Source organism: Caretta caretta, chromosome 14 (genome assembly GCF_965140235.1).
Source record: "Caretta caretta isolate rCarCar2 chromosome 14, rCarCar1.hap1, whole genome shotgun sequence".
Taxonomy (NCBI): domain Eukaryota; kingdom Metazoa; phylum Chordata; order Testudines; family Cheloniidae; genus Caretta; species Caretta caretta.
Window position 1 is genome coordinate 14,192,760 of NC_134219.1, and position 25,114 is coordinate 14,217,873.

The 25,114-nt window shown below is 49.9% G+C and overlaps 1 protein-coding gene across 7 annotated transcripts in view; it reads left to right on the top strand.

Annotated features, from left to right (window-relative positions):
- RAB37 (RAB37, member RAS oncogene family) overlaps positions 1-25,114 on the top strand; it is a 66,960-nt gene that overhangs the window by 33,681 nt on the left and 8,165 nt on the right. Inside the window, exons 1-7 of one of the 7 annotated variants that reach the window (XM_075119257.1) lie at positions 16,450-16,525; positions 16,977-17,183; positions 17,581-17,673; positions 20,382-20,423; positions 21,118-21,184; positions 21,333-21,385; positions 22,699-22,764. In XM_075119257.1, the coding sequence (XP_074975358.1) occupies positions 17,614-17,673; positions 20,382-20,423; positions 21,118-21,184; positions 21,333-21,385; positions 22,699-22,764 (288 nt within the window). In that variant the 5' untranslated portion in view covers positions 16,450-16,525; positions 16,977-17,183; positions 17,581-17,613. Of the gene's footprint in view, positions 1-2,902; positions 3,014-11,400; positions 11,553-16,414; positions 16,526-16,976; positions 17,184-17,580; positions 17,674-20,381; positions 20,424-21,117; positions 21,185-21,332; positions 21,386-22,698; positions 22,765-25,114 lie in introns of those variants that run through there. The other 6 variants (XM_048818072.2, XM_048818069.2, XM_075119260.1 and 3 more) reach the window with 6 other exon arrangements.

The window sequence follows — 25,114 nt, forward strand, 5'->3', positions numbered from 1 at the left end:
CAAGGAGCAGAGAATCCTCCAGCAAGTGACCCGTGCCCCATGCTACAGAGGAAGGCGAAAAACCTCCAGGGCCTCTTCCAATCTGCCCTGGAGGGAAATTCCTTCCCAACCCCAAATATGGCGATCAGCTAAACCCTGAGCATATGGGCAAGATTCACCAGCCAGATACTGCAGAAAATTCTTTCCTGGGTAACTCAGATCCCACCCCATCTAACATCCCATCACAGGCCATTAGGCCTATTTACCATGAATATTTAATAACCAAAACCATGTTATCCCATCATACCATCTCCTCCATAAACTTATCGAGTTTAATCTTAAAGCCAGATAGATCTTTTGCCCCCACTGCTTCCCTTGGAAGGCTATTCCAAAACTTCACTCCTCTGATGGTTAGAAACCTTCGTCTAATTTCAAGTCTAAACTTCCTGGCGGCCAGTTTAAGGGCCTTTGAGATTTATGGATGAAAAGCACTAGATCAGAGCTAGGTGGTGTCATTAACATCCAGTTTTGCTCTAAAAAGAGAGCATGTAAAACTGACACCTTCTTCCTTCCAGTGTCCGAGTTGTAGGTGACAAAAATAAGGTTTTACTACCTAGTTTACTCCTGTTAGCCCTGCCAAGCCAGCACGGCTAAGGTACGGGGCACTGGAGGGTCTGGATTCTATTCCTCCTTGTGCATCATCAGAAATTAACGCTAAATTCCCAATACAGAGCCAATCAGTTACACCTATGCAAACCTAGTTGTATATGAGGTTACCTGGATGTTGGGTGTTTTTGCCCTTCAGGCAACAAACATAAAATAAAGGAACCACATGGGCACGGTGGAGACCAAATAATTGTATTTGCTGAATGTACATAAGATTAGAGGCCTCACTATAGCTAAACACACTGCTGATCCAACTGGGCTCTGGTGGCTTCTAAAACAGAACATGGTGAGCATCATTAGAGGGCTCCCAACCACTTAAAGGGATACTACACTATTATATACACTACATCAAGCATCACTGAGGATATAATCTGAAGATGGTGGCATTGCATGGGGGTAAATAAGGGCCAGCAGCACTTTTATTACTGGTGATGATATGCCAGAAGGAGAGAATCTAGCCTAACTTTTGAATCCTAGGTTGAGTTTGCAGGGGCTGCAGCTGGGGGAAAAAATATCGGAATAAACATGGCACCCCGCATTTGTATGGGGTCACTTTCCAGAGTTGAACCATGGTTTCAGGAAGGACATTGGAGAGAGTCAGAGAAAAGGAAGGGCCCAGAGAGAGTGAATCAGTTTAAATGAAGTCCTCTGTTATTTAACATTTCTCAGGCCATGAGGTAGGAGTTTATTGTGGGATGGTGGCATCCCGCTGAATCTGAAAGGAGAGAAGCCCAGGGAGCCATCATAATTCTCCATCTCTAGGGCTGGCTTCTGGGTAGTGCTGCTCTGTGCAGTTAATATACAGGACTGGATGGGTTTCCTGTCTGAACTCAGTTATTTCTGAGATCATTGAGAATTCACCAGGAGAGCCATGCGGAATAGGGTCCCCACCACAGAGGCAGAGAAAGAGGAAGTAGGGCTGACCCTCTCCTCTGAGGAGCCTCTGTGTTAGCGGGAGCCGTTATTTGCACATGAAAGCTGTTGATCAGACGCTGTGACCACATAGCCAGATGCGGTTGGATTTTCACAAAACTCTGTGCCCCTAAAGCCAAGGAAAAGAGGAACAAGAAGGTTGGGTGTAAGAGGGTAGCGGTCTCTTGGCTTCAGGGTCTACTGTTTTGTGAGCCCTGCTCACCTCTTCCCTTCCATCAGGAACAAAGGAAAGCAGGGCCACAGCAGAACAGAGGAGTGAGGGACGCATTTCAAAAGGAGGGAGGAGGGCTCCCTGGAGAATATTAGGATGTGAGGAGCTAGCATGATCCTGAGAGACTCTTTACATACCCACATCTGCCCACTACTCCTATGCACACCCGCATCTTTTCTCACACATGATATGATCCAGCTCCCCCTAAAACTCCCATTGACTCCAATGGGCTGCAGCTCTGGGGGTCTGATCCAGCACCCATGGAAATCAATGGGACTCCTTCCCTGTACTTCATGGTCACTAGCTCAGGCCCATACTGGTGGCTAACGCACTCACAGTACTGGTCCCGGGAGATGCAAGGCACCACCTGCGATGAACTGACGAGGGTGAACTGAAGTCTGTGTGCTGGGCCCTGGTTTCTACAGGTGCTGAGGCATTGTGCTGCTCAGCACTGCAAGCCCTAGGTGGTTTAAACGGCTAAGTCCCAAGAGTGATTTAGAGATTCAGGAGCCCAACTCCTAATGACTTGCAGTGAGTCTCCTGAGCCCAGTGATTCCACGTGGTCTCTGGCCCAAAAGTGCTGGCTAAGGACTCCGAATGGAGCTTTCCATTTCCCTGGTGCTTGAGGGTTAACGACAGTCAGCTGGGTCAGATCCCCCCACCTTCATCATTTGGGTGTTTGCTGCTGCCTGGATCCCTCAGAGACGCCATGGGACTGATTCTGATCTCACTTACATTGGTGTAAATCAGGAGTAACTAACGGAGTCATTGGAGTCAAGCTAGCGTAAAACCAGCATGAGGGCAGAATCAGACGCTAGGAGCTAGATCTTTAGCTTGTGGAAATTGGCATCACTCCACTGACTTCAACAGAGCTGCAGCTATTTACACCAGTTCAGAATGTGTTCAGTGGGATCCAGCCACTTCACAAGCAACAAATAACCCAGCTGTAGGTACATGGGGAAAAGGAGCGCGGAACTGCCGTGCTCTTCCCCACGCAGCACGCAGAGGATACGTATTGGAGAAGCCTGCAGAGTTCCAGACAGCAAAGGCAGTTCTCAGCTTCCTGAGTCACTTGTCGGGGGATGCTAATGGCTCTCTCTTTGATTCTTACAGACTATCCTGGTCGGAGACAGTGGAGTGGGGAAGACATCACTGCTGGTTCAGTTTGACCAGGGCAAGTTCATTCCCGGCTCTTTTTCTGCCACTGTGGGCATCGGATTTACGGTAAGGGCTGAATCTTTGGCTACTCTGCTCTTCTGCAGCTGAGCGTTCATTAGTGGAAGTGGTATTGACTTAAAAAAAAAAAAAGGAATATAGGACTTACCATGGCAGCATACAAGTCTGAGGACAGTAAGCAATCAGAAGAGCCACCTGAAAACGTGGCATCCAAAGATAACTCCAGTATTACACGGTATCGAAATCGCACGTCAGCCACAGAGGCATTAAATTCTCCACGTAAAGCATGGTTTTTTTTGTTTTGTTTACATTTGCTTCCTCTAATAGCAGTGATGTGCTGTTTGCAGAAAGTTTGAACCAAAATCAGAGAGAGATGTGACATGCACGGAGGATCTAGCTGGCCATCTGAAAACAGGGCTAAGGGAAACATGAGGATGGATCAAAATAAGATTTTGCCTCTTGGCTGGAGTCCATGAAAATATAGAAAAGTGGGTGCCAGGGGCATACCAGTGAAATTCTATAGACATGGACATCGTATTTATTAACTAGGTAGATGTTCCCTTCTCTGTATGTTTAAAGAGCAGCACCCTGTATGTAGGGGAAAACCTGGTTGTGTTCTATATAGCTGTACAATGTGTGGCAACACAGACTTAAGCTGCGCTGCATGCTGGAGTTGCCCAACGCTGTCCCAAAAAAGCAAAAACACTTGTTGCTGTGAATGCGTGAAGGTGGCACTTTTCAAATTGCATATTAACTTTTCCCTCCAACCTTGTCAGTGAGTCTGCCTCACTGAGAACTCGCTGTCGGCGAAGGTTTGCTGTGTTGAGTTTAGGTGTTTTGTGACTTATCCAGATAAAATCAATTTACAAAAACTGGGGAAAGGGTATTGTGTCACTGACGCATGCTGCTCTGGGCTGACCAATCGGACTCAATTCAACGAAATTCACCTGAGTCACACCAGTCAGAGTGAATCCAAAAGGTAAATGTACAGGAAAGGTAAGAATTGGTGAAAACATGGGATTATAGAGGAAGTCTAGCTGCGTGTTCCATTATAGTGTTGGCTTCCAAGAACATTATAATATACATGCCTTTATAGAGTGACATAGACACAGTGGAACAAATTCTGCTCTCAGTTAGACACTTGCAACTCCACTGAGCGTGTGACTCTATACAGCCACTTTTGTTCTGCCTTTGTACAACACCTCGCACTATGGGGCCCTGGGCTATGACTTGGGCTCCTGGGTACTATGGTAATAGGGACAACTTAATAATAATTGTGCTATATAGTTGATATCTACATTTTCCGTCTATCAGTAGGGTGCTCCCGTTGGAACAAATTGATCCAGATTCACCAGTATGGTCCAGTAGCGCTGCACTGCTCTGGTAAAATAAAGCAACCACTAACCCAGATTTTGCGTTTCCTGGACCCAGTCCTGCAAACACAGTGCATACAGACTCTTGCTCATCTCGGGGGCAGTCCGACACGTGGAGACCTTGCAAGTTCTGGCCCCACTGACCTTTCTGTGTCCATATTCACAACCTCAACGTGCCATTGCTGTGTAAAATCTCTTTGACTCCGAGGCCCGACTCAGGGTTCCTCGTACTACCCAGGGTGCAGGATCAGGCTTTCTGGAACCTTGCTGGAATGCCACGAGATTCCTGGAAATACCCATGTGCTGGGACTGATTTTGAAGGATATTCTGCTGGCTCCTCTGGAGACCATGCACCTGCTTTCCCTTTGCACACCGGAGCGCTGCCTGCATGCTGACATGGCCTTTGGCATTTCAGCCATCCTGTACAGACAGAAAATACCCTTTGGCCTGCACCTGTTTCCTCTACGGGGCAGAGGCCTAAAGGCAACCCAGACCCCTTCTCTCTGAATTAGAAACACAGCATGTTGATGGAAAGCTCACTCCTACAGTGGCCCAGTTCAATTTCCAGAGTGACTCTCTTTGGATCTGTTGCCTGCTTCTCTGCTGCACCTACAACTGGGAGACTATAGCTTTGTACATGCTGCTTAATCCCTTGCGCTGGCGAGCCGTGGACACTTTCACTCAAGGCCCTGGAAGCCTGAATTGCTTCCATTACCTTTAAAGACTGAGTATTGGGGGGTATCTCCCCTGATGGTTGTGTTCTCATCTGGATAAGCATGCTTGATCTAATCCCTTATTCCCCTTCAGTGAGGCGAGGATGAAGCTGTCTGGGTGGCAGGTAGCAATTAATAACAGGGATTTCCTTTTCCAAATGGGGTTGAGGAACCGAGGGAATAATCATAATTGGCTCCTAACAACCTCATGGTCAGCTGTGTCTCAGAGATGAAAAATGATCTAGGAGTGCAGGAAATGCCTAGAGGCTGAATGGAGTAAGCCTGCCCTCTTGTGGTCGTATGCAGTGTTGTTGTAGCTGTGTGGGTCCCAGGATCTTAGACACACGGTGGGTGGGGTAATCTCTTTTATTGTACCAGCTTCTCCACCAACAAAATATTTCCATTTTTTAAGCTCATTGGTGCAATAAGGGAGATTACCCCGCCCACCCTGTCTCTCTTATAGTGTTGGTGAGAACTAAGGGGAAGTCGTTTACAGAGGCCTTGTAGAGCTGGTGACTGATCTGCTGGCCATTTTGTTTCCCGAGGTGGAGAGAGTTCAGCGATCAGTCACATTTCCAAAATGCAAATCAGAAGAGCAGATAAGTTTGGCCGATAACAGGTTCTCGTCTGTCCCCAGCCAGGGAGCACAATAGCTATGTAAATTCTCCTCCCTGTGTTCCTTTGTTGCAATGGAACAAAGGGAAACATCCCTCCTTCATGCAAGAGGCTCTGTGTGTTCCTTTCATCACCTGCTATCGCTTGCCCGGCTGTGTCACCACAAAGGAGTAGAGGTTGTATTTACATGGCATGAGACTAGAGCCTCCTGACCCAGGAAACTGGGTTCTAGAATTCTGTCTGAATCCACATGACCCCTAAATCCACAGGTGCTGGGATTAGGATACGTTAATTATAGAGCTGGGCTGGGTCATTCAGATGTGGCTCTAGATCCAAACTTCTCCAGAGTTCTGAGGGACATTTTTCCCTGACCCTCCCTTTCCAGCACTGATAGAATAACTCCTCTAACTGACATGCAAAATGCACTGCTCTGGTCTCATCTCCCTCCACCGCCCTGCTGCAGCATGGAGCCTACCCACAAGGACAAGATTGGGCCATACATAGAAGTGGTATAAGGAGTACTTCGCCCACCACTGAAATGCAACCCTCTCTGGGGAGGAGTGTGGCAATTGTTGAAGAGTTCAGGACAAAAAGGTTAAGAACCTATTCACTTGAAACTGCAGGAGGAATTTCAGGTCTGCAGAACATAATTATCACCCAAAGTTGGGGACCGTCATAATCTTTCCTGGTATTATTAAATCCTCACTTATTACAGCACTCAGTGGGAGCTTTTAATCGCTTTAGATCATCTGAAATACATCCACCCAAATGACCTCAGCTGTGTTCAGTTTAACTGGCCGGTGAGTACATGTTCCATGTGCATATTCTTCAGTACAGTTACAAAGACTGGAAATACAGGTTCCTAAACTATTCTCTCCTGAGGGGTAGAGGAAGTCTTGGCTAAAACAAAACTCGGAGACCAGCGAGAGCATGGTAACAGAAACACCTGCGTGGAGCGTGTCTCTGCCATCCACCCTGCGTTTGCACTCGTCCTTTAGTTTGTAGACCAGTGAAAGCATAACTTCTGCATGTTGGAGACAAGTCCTGATTTTTGGTCTCATGCCAACTAGTTTTACACTTGTGTAAATCCATTGACTTCAGTGGAACTACTCCAGATGTGCACTGGGGTGGGATCAGGCCCATTGCATTCAGTGAATTGTCCCAGCGCTGCTGAGGGCAGAATCTGTTCCAAGATTGTCCTCACATTGTGTACATTGTCTTGAATGGAACGACACCAATTTACACCAACTGAGGATCTGGCCCTGTCTGTCAGAATGCCTGTGGTATTGTTCTAGTGAGGACTAGTTCTTAATAATTACCATGTAGATGATTCTGTACAAAGGGCATCACCTGAAATGCATTAGCAAAGTGGAGTGTTTGGGTAACATAACACTGCTGTCTCACAAAGAGGAAAACATTCCTTGCTTTCACACATCACTGCTCCTGTGAGATCCCTTTTGTTGTTCCCATGCTCTGCCCCTCTCCCTTTCTCCTCCCCCATTAAATGAGAGCTGAATTAGACCCCAGAGGTGTTAGAGGATCATATTTACCCTTTTCAGTTTGAGTTTGAATGTTTAGCCAGACGTTCCAACCTGTTTCTTAATCTGTAGTGGCCAGGGCTCGGACTGAAGGAGATCAGTGTCTGATGGGTGTGGAGGGAAGAGGTCATGGTCAGAACGCAAAAGGGGAAGTCAGGAGACCTGGTGTCTGTTCTTGGCTCTGTCAAAGATTGTGTGTACCCTTGGACAAGTCACTAACTTCTCTGTGACTGTTTCCCCAGGTGTAAAATTATGAATCACTGTTAGTTAATATTTGTATTGCAAATACACCCATGAGCCACAATCAGGACGGTGCTAGATGCTGTGCAAATGGTTAGGAATTCACAGTCCCTGCCCTCAAAGCACTTGCAGTATAATCAGACTAGACAGATCAAGGCTCAGAGGAAGGGATGCAAGCCAGATGCAGAGTGATCGGGGCACTGTTGGCAAATGCCAAGTAATGTTCAAAGTCGCATTTGCCAGCTTTTCCTTTCAATCCCAGAGATTTTTCTCTTTTGTTTTGTTTTTTCCTGAGGCTTGAAAAATGCCAGATTTCAGGTTGCTCTCAAACTGGATTTCCACCGGGTGAGAAAAGTCTTGTCCTGGAATCTATCTAGTGCAGGTGAGGAATGACCAAACCTGTGTAGAACTCAAGGATGGGCACCCTCATCTCAGGTCCCAGGGTTTTGCCCAGAGTCAGCAGCTAGCTGGAATCCTTGGTTTACATGATGTGAGAAATTGCTCCTTTGTTAGTGGTTTGTTTTCTTCCCCTAGTGATGAGTCCAGTGGGATGTGTTACCACCCCATTCTCTGGCGAAGTGCTCCATTGCTGATTCATGAAGGGAATGAAAGCACTTTTCATTGCTATGTTTATACAACCAGAGAGACCAGCAAGTTGCAAGGTTAATGTATCAACTGAGGATTATATGATCCTCCCCACTCTTTCCCTTCCCCTCAGTGCCCTGCCAGTATATGGCTAGGAGGTTTCCCTCCCATTCAACTTCTTCTATAAGATGAAGTTAATTTCATCATCTTTCTTAAATATCCTTGTAAATGAGTTTGAGGTTGACTGGAAGCAATAGGGTTTTGAAAAGACTGTGGTAAGGGAGAATTCCAGGTTGTTCCATCTCTCCCCTGTTATCCCAGGCAGTCTTCAGACAGGTCGGGGACTAGGGGTGGAGGGGAGCTGGGGGCTGTCCTAAATCAATGGCTGTTTGGATTCCATTCTGCTCCGCTCGCCTGGAGAGGATGTCTGCTATCCATGGTGGTGCATGCTTCCTTGCTCTCTGCTTGCTGAATGTGTTGGGGGTACCATTGGAGGGAAGGCAGCAGATCATCCATGAATGATCAGAAAGCTACCTTCAAGCAGTCTCTAACTTTTTGGATTCATTGTGTGAAGCTAGGGTGAAGTTGGCCTAATTTGGTTCCCCAGTAGGGCAATTTAATGACTGCTGAGAACGGTGAGTAGGTTAATATGTTCAGTGCTACAGCCATGCATGGTGCTTTAGAAACAGAGTTCAGGGAGGTCTCCGCCCCAAGCAGATTGCATCTCTCCCGTTTAGATGGTAATCAAATGACGGGACATGAGGATGGGAGCAGACAGAGTCGTAACTGATCAATGAAATACTCTCTCTCCTAGGTTGGTGCCCATCCCCATAGTATCTCCCAAGAGTAAAATCTGACAGCAGTGGTGTGTTTCAATGAGGGACTAGAAGGAAGAGGGAAGCGTTGTGGTGGACTGGCAGAGAGAGGCTATCTAGTCATGGGGCAGCATGAACTAAGACATGGAGTTAAGAGTGGGGGGGTACAGAGACAGTGTTAAGGAGCGAGGCAGAGCTCAAGGCCGGACAGATTCACCATAACTCAAGGGAGACTGTGGGCTCATGACCCTCTTGGCAGCTTCCCCTGCTCAGCAGAATGAGCTGAGCTTGGGTAAAATCAGGATCAGACCGACACACACGCTCTCCCTCACCCCCACAACTGTGGGTGTTTCAGAGCCAGGGTGTGGTTTCAGCCCATTCTGGGGAGACGAGGTTTGGATCTGGATCAGAATCCAGCTCTGTGGTTTCGGTTCATGTCCCTCTCTAGTCAGTGCTTGATTTGTGCCAGGGCTGGCCAGAGCCGAGCCCTGGCACCTCTGGGCTTGGCAGTTCAGAGCCCCGGCACCTTGGGGCTGGCCAGAGCCGAGCCCCGGCAATCTCGGAGCTTGGCAATTCAGAGCCCCGGCATCTCGGGGCTTGGCAATTCAGAGCCCCGGCAACCTCGGGGCTTGCTGCATCAGTTATGAATGTAAAACAATTGCTTGAGCTCCGGCACCGCTTTCATTACAAATGAAGCCCTGTCTCTAGTGTGTACTGGTGGATGTCTTAGCTCTGAGAACAAACCAAAAAGTAGGAGTCCTTCTCATGAAGGTAGCGGCCTGTGTGTGATCTGAAGGCTTCCCATATGTTCTCCTCCACCCAGGTAGCTGGACATGCACACAGCCAAGGCATGTCCATACAGACATGCACAGGGCAATACATCCCCAGCCCCTGCTCTCCGGGTCCCTCCACTCCAAGTGAGCCAGCAGCTGTCCCCCTTACTAGCCTGCAGCCACTCACACAATGACTGTCACTGGCTGAGGCCGCTCACCTCCCAGTGCCTAAGGCCCTCTCTATGGGACAGGCCCACACCTCCCTGGGCAGCAGCCTACAACCAATTGTGGTTCTGGGCTCTGGCTGGCTGGATGCAGGCTGATGAGTTGATCCTGCTGGGTCCACTGTGCCCAGCTGGAAAGCCTTCCTCACCTGGCTCTCCTAAATCTCCCATGGGAGTCAAACCAAGCCCCCCTTCACCTGGCTCCAGAGAAGCTGGGGGGAAGATGGAGTGTGGGGTGGGTGGCTGAGCTGGAGGAGAAGAGGGATGGTGTCAAGGTTCCTTCCCCCACTCTGAACTCTAGGGTACAGATGTGGGGACCTGCATGAAAACCTCCTAAGCTTACTTTAACCAGCTTAGGTTAAAACTTCCCCAAGGTATAAATTAATTTTATCCTTTACCCTTGGAATATCCACTGCCACCACCAAACTCTAAGTGGGTTTACTGGGAAACGTAGTTTGGACACGTCTTTCCCCCCAAAATCCTCCCAACCCTCGCACCCCCCTTCCTAGGAAAGGTTTGGTAAAAATCCTCACCAATTTGCATAGGTGACCACAGACCCAAACCCTTAGATCTGAGAACAATGAAAAAGCATTCAGTTTTCTTACAAGAAGACTTTTAATAGAAGTAAATAGAAATAAAGGAATCCCCTCTGTAAAATCAGGATGGTAGATACCTTACAGGGTAATTAGATTCAAAACATAAAGAATCCCTGTAGGCAAAACCTTAAGTTACAAAAAAGACACACAGACAGGAATAGTCATTCTATTCAGCACAGTTCCTTTCTCAGCCATTTAAAGAAATCATAATCTAACACATACCTAGCTAGATTACTTACTAAAAGTTCTAAGACTCCATTCCTGTTCTGTCCCCAGCAAAAGAAGCATACCAACAGACAGAGACCCTTTGTTTCTCTCCCTCCTCCCAGCTTTTGAAAGTATCTTGTCTCCTCATTGGTCATTTTGGTCAGGTGCCAGCGAGGTTACCTTTAGCTTCTTAACCCTTTACAGGTGAGAGGATTTTTTCCTCTGGCCAGGAGGGATTTTAAAGGGGTTTACCCTTCCCTTTATATTTATGACAGATGGGGCACCTGAATGGGGAGTGAAGGGGACAGAACTGGACCGGCCAGACAGGGGCTTGGTTGAGCCCTGGGGAAAGGAGGGCTGGGTGGCACCGCTGGGTCCGGTTTGGGCAGAGGACCAGGTTCCGTTCTGGCTGGAGGCTGCCCGGTGGCACCCCTGGGTCCAGTCCGGGCAGGGGACCGGGTTCTGTTCTGGCTGAAGGCTGGGTCGCACCGCTGGGTCTGGTCCGGGCACGGGCTGGGAGAGGGAAGCTGCTCGGTCCGGGGAAGGGGGCGCTGGGGTTCGGTTCGGCCCTTGGAACGCGCAGCGAGGTTCGGTTCTGCGCAGCCCGCAGAGCAACGGCCGGGCCCGGCTGTCGCTGACTGGTGCGGGAGGCCGCTGGGCTCGCTCGGGTTCGGTCGGGTCCCTGCACAGAGCGCAGGGGGGCCGGGAAGGGGGCGGGTCGCGGGGAGGAGGAGCAGCGGGGCGGGCGCTGCCGAGCCTCTCCTAGTTCCTGCTCGCTGCCCTGGCAGCGGGCTCCTGGGACCATGAGTGGCCGGGCAGGGTCCGCGGCTCCTGCCCAGAACGGGTGCCCCGCGGCGCTCCGGGAGCGGTTCCCGTCGCTCAGGCAGGACTACGAGCTCGCCTGCAAGGTGGGAGCCTGCCCCGGCCGCGGGTGGGGAGCTCCGCCCGGGCGCGGGGCGGAGGGGGCAGCCGCCCCGCGCTGCCTGCGCCCCGGGGGCCAGGAGGGGTCGGCGCAGCGTGGGGGCGGGTTGCTCCCCAGGGGTCCCCTGGCGTTGCTCAGCCCCAGCGCTGGCCGGCCCCCCCGACCCGCTCCCACTTGCCGCGGAGCCTGGGCTGGCGGGGGAGCCTCTCCCGCGATGGCCACGCTCGTGTGGGGCCGGTTTTCTTCCCCGTCTGCAGCGCTCGCTGGTGCACGCGGCTCCCCCTGCAGCCCGGGTCCGGCTCACGAGATACGAGCTGCGCTCGGGAGGAAGCGAGCGGTTTGGCGGGCAGCGTGTTGACAGCATCTCTGCAGCGGGGACAGTTGGCGAAGGGCCCAGTGGGGCAGGGCGGGGGAGAGACGTGCTGGGGTCCAGGTTCGCGCCCCCCCCCCGCTCCCCCACGGCCTGTCAGACGCGCCCTGGGTCTCAGGGATCCCCTCCGAAGCTCAGGGTGGGGGTGGCTGCGTGTGCAGAGCACAGGGGGACGGTGCCCTCCCCTGCCCTCCCTTCTCCCCTCCCCGCAGGCTGGTGCTGGCCTAGCCCGGGGGCTGCGTCCAGCGGTTCCCACCCCTTGCAGCAGCCCTTGTAGGGGCGGATACGTTCCCGTGGCCGGGAGAGGGAAGCTGATCCAAAGCACCTCTTGGCTGGGCACAACCTGAGTAGGTGGGAACCAACCCCAAGGGTTTTGGCTTCATGTCTGACAAGGGCAGGGGGCCCATGGGACTTCACAAGGCAGGGAGAGCAGGGCTGCCATGGAGGCCCGCACCCAAGAGTGCACAGTGCAAGGGCGGTTGGCAGCTGTCAGTTCTGTCCTTTTGCCAGCTTCCCCATTCTCTCTGTCCCCACAGTCAGCTGCCATCAGGCGCCTTCACTGGATGGGCACGGGACCCAGTCAGCCACATGGCAAGGGTTCCCAGCAGAGGTATCTGCTACCAGCCATAAAAGTGGTCGTCCCCCCCCAAATTGGATGTGGTCGTGGGTAGGGAGTTCTGATGATCCACCTCTAAAATTGTCACTGTACAGAGGAGAGGCCAGGCCCCAGCGCATGGGAATATGTGAGCTGGACTTGATCCAGACCCAGCCTGGGACCAGCAGAATAGATGCTCACTGTGCTCCTTGAGCCTGCAGCCTGCAGCTGAGAAGGGTGCTTATCAGTCTTAGTACAGGGAGATGTGTGCAGCCCTTCCCTTTCCTTTCTGGGTCTCGCTATGCTCACAGAGCTCTGCATTTGCATCCGGAGCTGTTAACACAGGGAGAAACATCTCCTCATGGGGCTTGCTTTGCTCACTCCCCGCTGCAATACCTATCTTATACAGCTCCCACTCCCAGAGAACCCAGAGTCTTTGAGGTATTTCGCCTCACAACACCTCCAGGAGGCAGGGCAGGGCTGTTACACCCTCATTGTATGGCTGGGGGAACTGAGGCCCAGAGAGGCAAAGTGAATTGCCCAAGGTCACACAAGAAGTCTGTGCCAGAGCAGGGAATTGAATCACGGGAGCGGGAGGGACACTTCTGAGCCCCCCCAGCACCCTGGCCATTCTTCCACTCTGCCGAGCAGCTTGTTTTGCCCCTGCCTGCGATTGCTGCGAGGGTTCGTTCTGCTTTGCTTTGGTTATTCCGAAAAATTGAATTTGGCCCCATTTTTTTTTTCTTGGCCACTTCCTTCTTTTCTTTTCTTTTTTAATGCTCGCACCTTCCTCCTGCTCCTTTCTCTCTGATTTTTTGATGGGCTTATGGGGGGAGAGTTTTTTCCCAAAAGCAACCTGGAAACTTTACCTGGAGCAAGCTAGAGCCAGAATACAGTGCTATTCCCAAAGCTTGCCTCTCTTCAGGTGCATCTGCACCAAAGGATTTGGCGACATCAGTCAAGGTGAATTCGCCTGCAGAAGGGTCATTTGGGGACTCAGAATCTTTTGCAGTACAGTTTATTTGCCGGCCCAACAAGAATGATCCCATTCCCCATCTTTCCTCCAGGACAGACCCCTTGTCTGCATGCCTGGGCAGGGACAGCTAGAATGTCAAGGCCTGACTTGCAGAAGCACAGAGCACCTGCACCTTCCATTGACTTCCACAGAGGGTGCAGGGGCTCATCTCCACTGACAGGCAGGACCTTAGACCAGTGGCTCTCAAACTTTCTTACTGGTGACCCCTTTCACATCGCAAGCCTCTGAGGGCGACCCTCCTTATCAATTAAAACCACTTTTTTATATGCTTAACACCATTATAAATGCTGGAGGCCAAGCGGGGTTTGGGGTGGAGGCCGACAGCTCGTGAGCCCCCATGTAATAACCTCAGAACCCCCTGAGGGGTCCCAACCCCCCAGTTTGAGAACCCCTGCCTTAGACTATTTCATTCTCTGCAGGTCGCTTGCTGCAGGCCCTGCTTCGTGTTCTGGTTTTAACAGGGGATGGGGGCTGCCCATGTGCCTGATGAATTAACACCCAGTGACGGCCAGGAAATTGCTGTTATGGCAGAGCAGGCAGGAGGGGATCGCACTTTCTGGGCAGCTGAATACTTGTTAATAATGCACAGTGTTTCTCCTGGCCAGGGTGCCGCCTCACCCTCCCTGGTGTAAAAATGGATGTGGAGGTGCCAATGAAGCCAAGCTGCTGTTTGCTTAGGAGGAGTGGATGCTGAGCTGTGTGTTTGTTTTGGTATCTTGTGTGGGTGAGGTGGTTGGAGCAAGGCAGAGAGTCCTGGGGCTGTCAGAGTTTGCTCAAGGAAACAAGGCGGGCGTGGTAAGATCTTTTATTGGACCAGCTTCCGTTGGTGAGAGAGGCAATTTTGAGTTTACCCAGAGCTCTGGGAAAGGTCCACCGAGCATCACAGCTACATACAAGGTGGAACAGATTGTTCAGTGTAAGTAGTTAACACCTATTTCAAGGGACCATTCAAAGGGAAGTGGCCCGTTAACACCCAGCCAGTCATGGGGGGGTGAAGGAAGGGGGAAGAAGGCAGCTGGGGAGGGGGTTGTTAGTGGGTTATGGATTGTTGTAGTAAGCCATAAATCCAGTGTCCCTGGTCAGTCCATGAGTTTTAGTGCCTTGCAAAGTTATGAATTTAAGCTCCAAAGCTTGTCTTTTGAAAGTGTTGTGCAGGTTTCCCTTGAGAACGAAGACAGAGAGATCAGATACAGAGTGATCGCTTGGTGAAAAGTGTTCACCCACAGGTGACAGGGTGTTTGTCTTGTATCGTTTTCCTGTGTGAGTTCATTCGAGAGCGTAGTGATTGTCTGGTTTCGCCCACATAGTAGTTACTGTGCATTTAGTGCACTGGATGAGGTACACCGCATGTTTTGATAGGCAGGTGTAGGATCCATGGATCTTGAGAGCTGTTGATCACTGGAGCAGTGGAGATATGGCTGCAGGTTTTGCATCTGTTATTCTCGTAGGGTCTGGCACCACTTTGAGTTGGTGAGCCCTGGTCTACGGGGAGCTTGCTTCTGATGATGAACTTGGAGAGGTTGGGGAGTGGTTTGTAGGCCAGAAGTGGGGGTTCAGGAAAGATTTCCTTCAGAATGGAGTCCCCATCAAGTATGGGTTGTATTTGTTTGATGTTATTCTGTATGAGTTCCGGTGTGTGGTGGTAGGTGTGGTGACGACTAGGGGTGTGTGGTTGGAGGGGGTTTTATTTCTGTATTGAAGCAGATTCTCTCAGGGTATTTGGTTGGCCTGTTCCACAATGTGATCTACTGCTCTGGTGCAGTGTCCCTGTTTGGTGAAGGCCGATTGAATGTGCTAAGGTGTATATCCTGGACTTTCTCCTTGGACCTGGACAAAGGGGACAACAGAAAGAATGAGCCATTTCTTGAGATGGGCCTGAGGTCTTTGTCCGTCTACCTGTGATCTCAGGGAGAAACCTGACGCTGGTATCTGGAGAACTGACTGGAGGGGGATAGTGCCAGGGTGTGTCCCATTCTCTAGGAAGAGATCCATGGGGTATTTGTAGATGAAACGTGTCTAGTTACAAAGAGTGCCAGCAGCACCGTGCTCCTGGCCTAGCGCCATTCCGAAGCACCAGCAGAAGCAGCAATTAAATGCTATGTTCATATAGAGGGGAAACTCATTTAGCCATTCCCTGCTAGATAATGGGGTCACGGTCAGACTCTCTAGCAGTGACATCCCTCCTGTAATGACTTCCACCGCTACTAGTTCGTTCTTTCGGTCTGTCTGTCTGTCTTATTTTGCCCATTGGAAGCTCCATGGAGTCCGGTCACATGTGCTCTCATGGCTGAGTGCTGTGGGAGCGAAGAGAAGGAAACTCTGTGGTGGTGAGATGGCTCTGAACATATGAGCTGTTCCTGGCTCTGAGTGTATTGGAGACCACCACAGAAGCAGGGAGGGAAGAAAGTTAAATTTCTAGGACTCACCTGCAGCTACAGGAGCATTTCCCAGTCTGGGGAGCAGCTGACACTGCGGAGAAACATTGCCTGACTTGCAGAAGCACAGAGCACCTGCACCTCCCAGTAGCCTGTGTTACTGAGGAGATGAACTGCTGGGGAGACCCTGCTTTAAGGGAAGCTGTATCTGAGACCTACACTATAGGGCAGTGTTGCTTTGTGTGGGGTTCAAATCTGTGTTTGAAAGAGAAAGGGAGCTGGGAAAGGAAATGGCTCTGACAAGCTCCAGGAATAAAAAGAAACACCCCAGGCTGCCCCTGACTGTGTCACCCACCACCCCAGTCAGTGCTCCTCCTCAACAGGGCTGCACCATCCTCACCCCAGTTCTGCCCTTACCCCGAATCGCATGCTCCCCCAGCACTATTAATGAGTTTTTGCACCCGTGTTGTAGGTGATGCTGATTGGAGATTCGGGCGTGGGGAAAACCTGCTTCCTGCTCCAGTTCAAAGATGGGGCCTTCCTCTCTGGGACCTTCATAGCCACCGTCGGCATAGACTTCCGGGTGAGACCGCTGCAGCTTTCTGCGCTAGGGAGAGCCTCTTGTTACAGCTCAGGGGATGAGCGTGAAACACCCCCTCTGCCCCCATTCAGATAATCATTGAATAGAAGAGTATTCAGTTAAACTGCCCTGGTGTCTTCGATTGCAGGAGCTATTGCCTGAAGAAAAGGGGCGAGTAGCACTGAGGAGGGGCCCTCTCTCTTTGCCCAGAGCCTGGCTGAGCAGAGAGTATTATGTGAATGGCTGATGTGATCCACATGCTGCTGGGGCTGGAGCCAGTCACGCTGCTGCAGCTTTGGAGAGTATCTATCTCTCCAGTCTAGTGTATTCAGAGGGCACCAATCCTTGTAGTGTGTAGGCCCTGAAAGTACATTAGAATAAGGGAAGAGGAAGTTTCAGACCCAGGTTTTGCTGTCCTGACATGGGCTTTTTTCTCATTATCTTATATTTCCAGCCCTCCGTTTACACTTAGGGCCTGATTCTTCTCTCACTCCCCCTGGGGCGAATTGGGAGTTAGTCCACTGAATTAAGCCATGTTCCACAGAGATCGGAGTCTGGCTCTTTGAATGGAGGATATGTTCTCCCAAAGGATGTATTGGAGATGATGTCGGTGTGGATGGGTGTGCCTGCATGGATGCCGGAGGCTTATCAGTAGTGAAAGGTGAACTTCAGAGGTTTGAGCCAGATAAACGCCCAAACGTCTGGGCTCTTATTCCACCGTTCTGTGAACATTTGAAGCCTGCACAACTGAGCTGGACTCTAGCAATGAGAGGCTTCCTGGGGGAGGGGGGGGGAAGGAGGAGGAGGAGGATTATCATTATTGATTTGTATGACCACAGCGCCTCTGAGGCCCAAGCCTGGCCCAGCACCCCATTGTGCTAGGCACTTTACAAACACGGAACAAAAAGCTGGTCCGTGCCCCAGGATGCTTACTGATCATCCTTGTTGGCAACTGGGCCAGAAACCATCTGTTCTCCTGGAACCAGCGTCTCTTGCTGCGGCTGTGCAAGGCAGAGGGGCACAAAACTGTAGCCAGAGCGTTACCTTTACTCTTCCAGCCCTCAAATGAGCTTCAGCTTCGGTGTGATGAAATGTTCCATCTGGTTCCTGTTTTACCCAGACTAGTTCACCAAGCCCTGTCTGTAATGCAGGTGTGTGCAACTGATTATTAATGCAGGGTTGTGCCCGCGGCATTGTGGGTCTGTGGGCACTGGGATCTGTGTGTCCTGGGATGCAGATACGTGACCGTGTGATGCTGTGGAGGGTGGTTTGTGTCAGGGAGAGTGCAGGTGTATATGAAATGAAGGTACGTTCTTGATGTCAGTGACTTGACATTTTAACCTCAGGGCTTTCTATATTGCCCATGGTAGCTCTGTGCTGAATTGTTGATACAGCACCATAGGGTTACATGGTGCTTTACTACACATACAAAGATGGAGAGGCAGATTCTGTCCCCTGCCTCAGCCCCTATGAGTTGCTTTGTTTTGACCCCCAGAGCAGCCCAGAAACTAATGCCACCTTTGACTCCATTCCTGTGGATTGGGCCTTATTTTATTATTATTGTTTTTCATTTGTATAACCATAATATCTAGGGGCCCCACATGGCCCAGGACCCCCTGTACTAGGTGCTCTAAAACACAGAACATAAAGACAGTCCCTGCCCCAAGGAGTGTCCAATCTAAGTGTAAGACAGGAGACAATAGATGGCTACAGACAGATGGGACTGTACAAGTGAACCATGAAACTCCAGATTGGTTGGCATGGTGGGCAGTTGTCTCTGCACACCAAGAGCCGAACCGTTGCTTTCTGTGGGGCTTCTCCTGGGCATGCAGCACAGTCTCTGCTCCAAAGTTAAAATCAACGTTGAGACAAGAACAACCGGAGGAGACCCTGTTCCTGTCTCTGTGCGTGGCTGGGCTGGGCGAGAGCATGCATGCGGTGTTGTGTATTCTAGCACTGTTGTAGCAGCACTCCATGCGCTGCCCTGAGGCCTCAGCCAGATGCAAGCTCCCTGCTATTGAATGGAGAGCTTTACCTGGGCCTCTCTGTTTTGCATCGTGTCATTACTCTGGTGACAAGTGTTCAAGGCTAGTGTGCTCGTATTAATTACAGATGACCTGCTGCATTTAACCTGCTCATCGGATGCCTTTTTAATGCCCCCACTACTGAGTTCCGCCAGATTTGTCATCTGCAGCCAGGGGAAGGTTTGGCAGCAGCATCCCACGTTGGCGCACCCTCTCCTTACCCATTCGGAGTCTGGCACCACTCTGTAAATATCCACTGTCAAGAGGTGCCCAATCAAAGCAACCAGAGTATCCAGGGCATTCATTAGGAGGGCAGCCAGCCAATCAGAGAATGCACTGGCAAGTGACACCCACCCGACCAGTCATAACAACTGGAGTAAAAAGAGTATCCATTGAGAAGAAACACCCACCCAGCCAATCAAAATAAGGTGAATATCAAGGGCCTGGACAACTGTCCGCAGTATGAAAACATCCCCAGCAAGCTTGTTTGCAGACACAGGCAGGTGGAGCATGGGTCTGGATTTAATGCTACTTGCTGCTTCTCTAATACGTAGCTGGTTGCGGTTTGCAGGATTTTTACTCCTCTCCATTACTGCCACCAAATGAACCCCTTAGGGCTGTGCTAAATTCTCTCCCAGGTTGAGGCTGCACTGAATTTTCCCATTGATCTCTGCTTGCGTTTCTCAAGTGACTGCTTTTGTTTGTTATGTGGGGCAATCTCGGAAATATGTGTCACTCACGTGTTAGGTCCAATCCTGCAAAGTGCAAAGCACCTTCTTCAACTCCCACATTGATGTCAGCAGGAACTGCGGGCAGTCAGCACCTCCCAGGTTTCAGCCCATCTGTTAGCACCTCTGGCTGCCAAATAGGCCCAGAGGCTCTGAGATAAAAGCAAACCAGCCAGATTGTGCTGCTGGGTGTTTCAAGTTCTTTGACAGGCTGAATTTCAGATCAGTGGAGGAGTGAGAATGTTGCAGCTTGGTGTAAAGTGCCCTGCAGGGTAGGCTCCCTGGAAATACTGGTAACAACCACCTCCTGTTGGTTTCTTGGTCCAAGCTCTGAAGGGGGCTTCAGGAGAGATGTTCTGTTAGATACATTATTATTCTTCGTTCCATACATTATTATTTCTGGATGTCTCTGTTTTTCAGCTTCTAATGCAATCTGTCTAAGCTATGGTACTTCTAGGGTGCCATGACCATGATGTGTGAGCAGGAATGGTGTCCCTAGCCTCTGTTTGCCAGAAGCTGGGAATGAGCAACGGGATGGATCACTTGATGATTACCTGTTATGTTCATTCCCTTTGGGGCACCTGGCATTGGCCACTGTTGGAAGACAGGATACTGGGCTAGATGGACCTTTGGTCTGACCCAGTAGAGCCGTTCTTATGTTCACTAGCTCCCAATCTCTCCAGATGGATGTTTAAATTGTAGGAAAATGCATCCATGAGGGATGCCCAAGCTGGAAGCTTTCTCCACAGCTGCCAGTTTGAATGTTTACAGTGGGCTCACACCATGAGTATGAGCCGTTGAGTCAATTAATATCTATCTTTCTTAATATCCTGCCTTGCTATTTAGCTGACAGGAGAAGCTGCTGCAGAGAAAGGAGACAGACCTAGAAGAGAGTTACCTGTTACCTCCTTCTCTTTTTGTCTCCAGGCTCTGAATCCAGCATTGCATGCACCTGCATCAGTGGAGCTGGTCTATACTGAACCATGCCATAGGGTTCAAGATGACTATGGTACCGTGGAATGCAGTATGGGGAAGGTGCACCCCACAAAAGACCACACCTGGCTTTCCCACCATATTAAATCAGTGTGGTTTTGTTTTCTCTTACAGAATAAAGTCGTGGCAGTGGACGGTGTGAAAGTAAAATTGCAGGTGAGTCCAGTATCTGATCCTGATGCAGCATGTGCAGTTGATACTTTGTCTGAGGGTGTCTGTACAAATAGGCCATGATCCATGGCTTTTATCTATTCTTTGCCATGTGTACACACTCCCTAATAAGGTTTGGGGGGAGGGGAAGGGAAGCCGATCTTTTCTCTCCCAGCTTAACTCTTGCAGTGATGGTGCACAGTCAGCCAGTGTTTGATAGCTATTAATATGGACATTTCTCAGGGAGAGGTGAGGCCTTGGGGGAAAAGACTGTTCTGGGTGTGATGTGGTACATGATATGCGATATGTGTACAATATACAACACCTTTAAAAACATCCCTTCATAAAGACCAGGGACAAAGGCTTAGTTTTTACCAACCTTTCATGCATTTGCCCCATATAACTTTGGCAACTCGCAGCCTGAAGTCTTGCTTGGGACCTCATATATAATTTAATCCAGAGCTCTGAATCTCTTTCAGACTTGTTTTTATAACCTGGAAATCCCCTCCTACACAAGGAGTGGCATATACAAGCCGTGTGTCCCTGAGTGCTTCCAACCCTTGCACTGACTCTGAGGTCTTGGTTCTTTCCCTTCTGTTATGCCCGGATGCCAACGCTCCCCTGGAATTGGAGAGCTGGGAATGAAACCGGTGGCAGTGGGGTTTCTCCCTTGGTTTTCATCGGGGCTGTTTCTTTGCAGATCTGGGACACAGCAGGGCAGGAGCGATTTCGTAGCATGACCCACGCCTACTACAGAGATGCTCAGGGTAGGTTCTTAGGTGGGTTTGTGGTTTGCCCGATCCGGGGTCAGATGAGAACCGGAATCTGCAGACCTAGTGGAGCTGCTCTTGCCACTAATACCCAGGAACAGAATCTTCATTAAACCCCCGCTTTGTCTCTCTTCTTTTCTTCCAGCTTTGCTCCTCTTTTATGACATCACCAGCAAAATGTCCTTTGACAATGTTCGGGTCAGTATGTATCTCCTTGGACCTCACTGACACAATCGTTAACTCCTAAACCCCCAGAGAGGGGCAGCAGAGTCTCCTCATTCTCAAAGCTCTGGCAGACTGATGTAATGGGAGGGCCTTTCCCAATGCTTGGCAGCTAGCAATGCAGAACGGCCACTTCTCTGCCTATTCAGTTTGCTCTGTGTTACGATGCAATGGGCAACTTTTGCCTTAGTCACAGCGGGCATAGGGGAATCGTTATACTCTGGGTCCAGAACCTGAAATACTGAACCCAATAGTGCAGAAAGCTGAGCACCCTCGGCTCTCCTCGAAACCAGTGGGGCTCTCTTATCCTGGGTTGTCAGCAAGAAATGAAGTTGGGGCCTTCAGCACTGAAAGCAGAGCCTCTGTTGCTCGAGCTGAAGGAGAAACTCTGTTAGCTGGCAACTGTAGTAGACTATTATCCGCTCCAGCCTATCACATTGGTGATGCAGCTGCATTGGATGGCGGTAACATGAGTTGTTAAGTCAGATGGGTTTGGAAGAATTGTTCGGTGCTACAATGTATTGAAAGCCATGCACAGTCAATGGGCACCGAAGGTAGCTGGCACCCTACTAAATCGGGGACCCAAAGGAAGGCTGCCTCTGAATCCTGCCTCTTGGCAGACAGTGTCTTGAGGCTCAGAAATGGGCGCAAGATGGTACGGGCTGGCAGACTCTACAGGACACTGAGGTGCAAAGACAAACCATTGACTAAGGTGCCCAGAGATGAGAGCTGGCTGGGAATTTTTCGATGAAACATATTTTCCATCAGAAAATGGTCAAAACCAAAACTTTTCATGGAGAGGGATCTGTTTGACACCACTTTTGTTGAGAAGGTTTCTCAGGTCCCCGCTGGAATTGCTGGTGGCAAGGGTGAGAGAGACAATGCACCACCCCAGAACAGCAAATAGCCCCATGGTTCAGACACTCCCCAGGAATGTGGATGACCCAGGTTTTAGTCTCCGCCCCAAATCAAGCCAAGCAGGGATCTTTCTTTCTCTGTTTTGGTCCATGAAAAATGTTGAAAAGTCTCCGTTTCTTTCCACATCAGAACAAAAGCAGATTTCGAATCCTTGAATTTTTTCACCAGCCATTATTTGTGTGTCCCAGAGACTCTTGGGCATAAGTGCTCCAAAACTACATGGAAATAGCAGCCCATGTTCCACCCCATTAATCTGGCTGTTGCTATGCAGAGGCCTTCCTGGCTCTCCCCACACACTTATAGTTGCATATAAACCTGCTTGTCTCCGCTGTTCATCTTTAATACCACGTGACCCTCTTCCTCTCTTGCAGGCCTGGCTCACACAGATACATGAATATGCCCAAAAGGATGTGGTCATTATGTTGTTAGGCAATAAGGTGAGTGTCGCTTCCTGGTGGGTGACTGAGAGATGTGCTCATGTACAGCTACTCTCCTTCTTTGTTTTGTGCTGTCTGCCCCCCACCTCAGACCAAGGACACCCCAAATCCGTACAGATGTGGTTCTGAGGCTCCCCCTCTTCATTCAGTGACACCATCTCATGGGGGGGCTTTGCCTGCCCCATTTTGGAAGAACATGATCTCCAACCACTGCTAATCCGTATCAGCTCTGACCATGCAGGGCAGCATTCACACTTCTCCATTTTCCAACTTCATCAGCCTGTGTGGTCTTGTCTGTATTTCGTCAAACCCAAGTACCTATCTACCAAGGTACCAGACAGAAAACTCAGCTACTCCTTGAGTTGTCCAGTAGGCATGGAGGGAAGCTCAAGAAGCTATGATATCCCACAGACAGCGTCACCACCAGGGCCCAAACCCTGGGTTCCACTGTTTCAGGGACCTACGGTGGATGTGACTCGCTGCCCCAAACCCAGAACCAGGCGCCATTTTAGATTCTCAAAAAGAAAAGGAGTACTTGTGGCACCTTAGAGACTAACCAATTTATTTGAGCATGAACTTTCGTGAGCTACAGCTCACTTCATCGGATGCATACCATGGAAACTGCAGCAGACTTTATATACACACAGAGAATATGAAACAATACCTCCTCCCGCCCCACTGTCCTGCTGGTAATAGCTTATCTAAAGTGATCATCAAGTTGGGCCATTTCCAGCACAAATCCAGGTTTTCTCACCCTCCACCCCCCCACACAAATTCACTCTCCTGCTGGTAATAGCCCATCCAAAGTGACCACTCTCCCTACAATGTGCATGATAATCAAGGTGGGCCATTTCCAGCACAAATTCAGGTTTTCTCACCCCCCCCACCCCCATACACACACAAACTCACTCTCCTGCTGGTAATAGCTCATCCAAAGTGACCACTCTCCCTACAATGTGCATGGTAATCAAGGTGGGCCATGTCCAGCACAAATCCAGGTTTTCTCACCCCCCCACCCCCATACACACACAAACTCACTCTCCTGCTGGTAATAGCTCATCAATATAGCGCAAGTAGAGTAGGGGCTTTAGGGGACGAGAGCTGAGGAAGCGTTGTTCTAAATCAGCCATAAAAATGTTATGCCATAACAACGCTTCCTCAGCTCTCGTCCCCTAAAGCCCCTACTCTACTTGCGCTATATTGATGACATCTTCATCATCTGGACCCATGGAAAAGAAGCCCTTGAGGAATTCCACCATGATTTCAACAATTTCCATCCCACCATCAACCTCAGCCTGGTCCAGTCCACACAAGAGATCCACTTCCTGGACACTACAGTGCTAATAAACAATGGTCACATAAACACCACCCTATACCGGAAACCTACTGACCGCTATTCCTACCTACATGCCTCCAGCTTTCACCCTGACCACACCACACGATCCATCGTCTACAGCCAAGCTCTGCAATACAACCGCATTTGCTCCAACTCCTCAGACAGAGACAAACACCTACAAGATCTCTGTCAAGCTTTCTTACAACTACAATACCCACCTGCGGAAGTAAAGAAACAGATTGATAGAGCCAGAAGAGTTCCCAGAAGTTACCTACTACAGGACAGGCCTAACAAAGAAAATAACAGAACGCCACTAGCCATCACCTTCAGCCCCCAACTAAAACCCCTCCAACGCATTATTAAGGATCTACAACCTATCCTAAAGGATGACCCAACACTCTCACAAATCTTGGGAGACAGGCCAATCCTTGCCTACAGACAGCCCCGCAACCTGAAGCAAATACTCACCAACAACCACATACCACACAAGAGAACCACTAACCCAGGAACTTATCCTTGCAACAAAGCCCGTTGCCAACTGTGCCCACATATCTATTCAGGGGACACCATCACAGGGCCTAATAACAGCCACACTATCAGAGGCTCGTTCACCTGCACATCCACCAATGTGATATATGCCATCAGGTGCCAGCAGTGCCCCTCTGCCATTTACATTGGTCAAACTGGACAGTCTCTACGTAAAAGAATAAATGGACACAAATCAGATGTCAAGAATTATAACATTCATAAACCAGTCGGAGAACACTTCAATCTCTCTGGTCACGCAATCACAGACATGAAGGTCGCTATCTTAAAACAAAAAAACTTCAAATCCAGACTCCAGCGAGAAACTGCTGAATTGGAATTCATTTGCAAATTGGATACTATTAATTTAGGCTTAAATAGAGACTGGGAGTGGCTAAGTCATTATGCAAGGTAGCCTATTTCCCCTTGTTTTTTCCTACCCCCCCCCCAGATGTTCTGGTTTAACTTGGATTTAAACTTGGAGAGTGG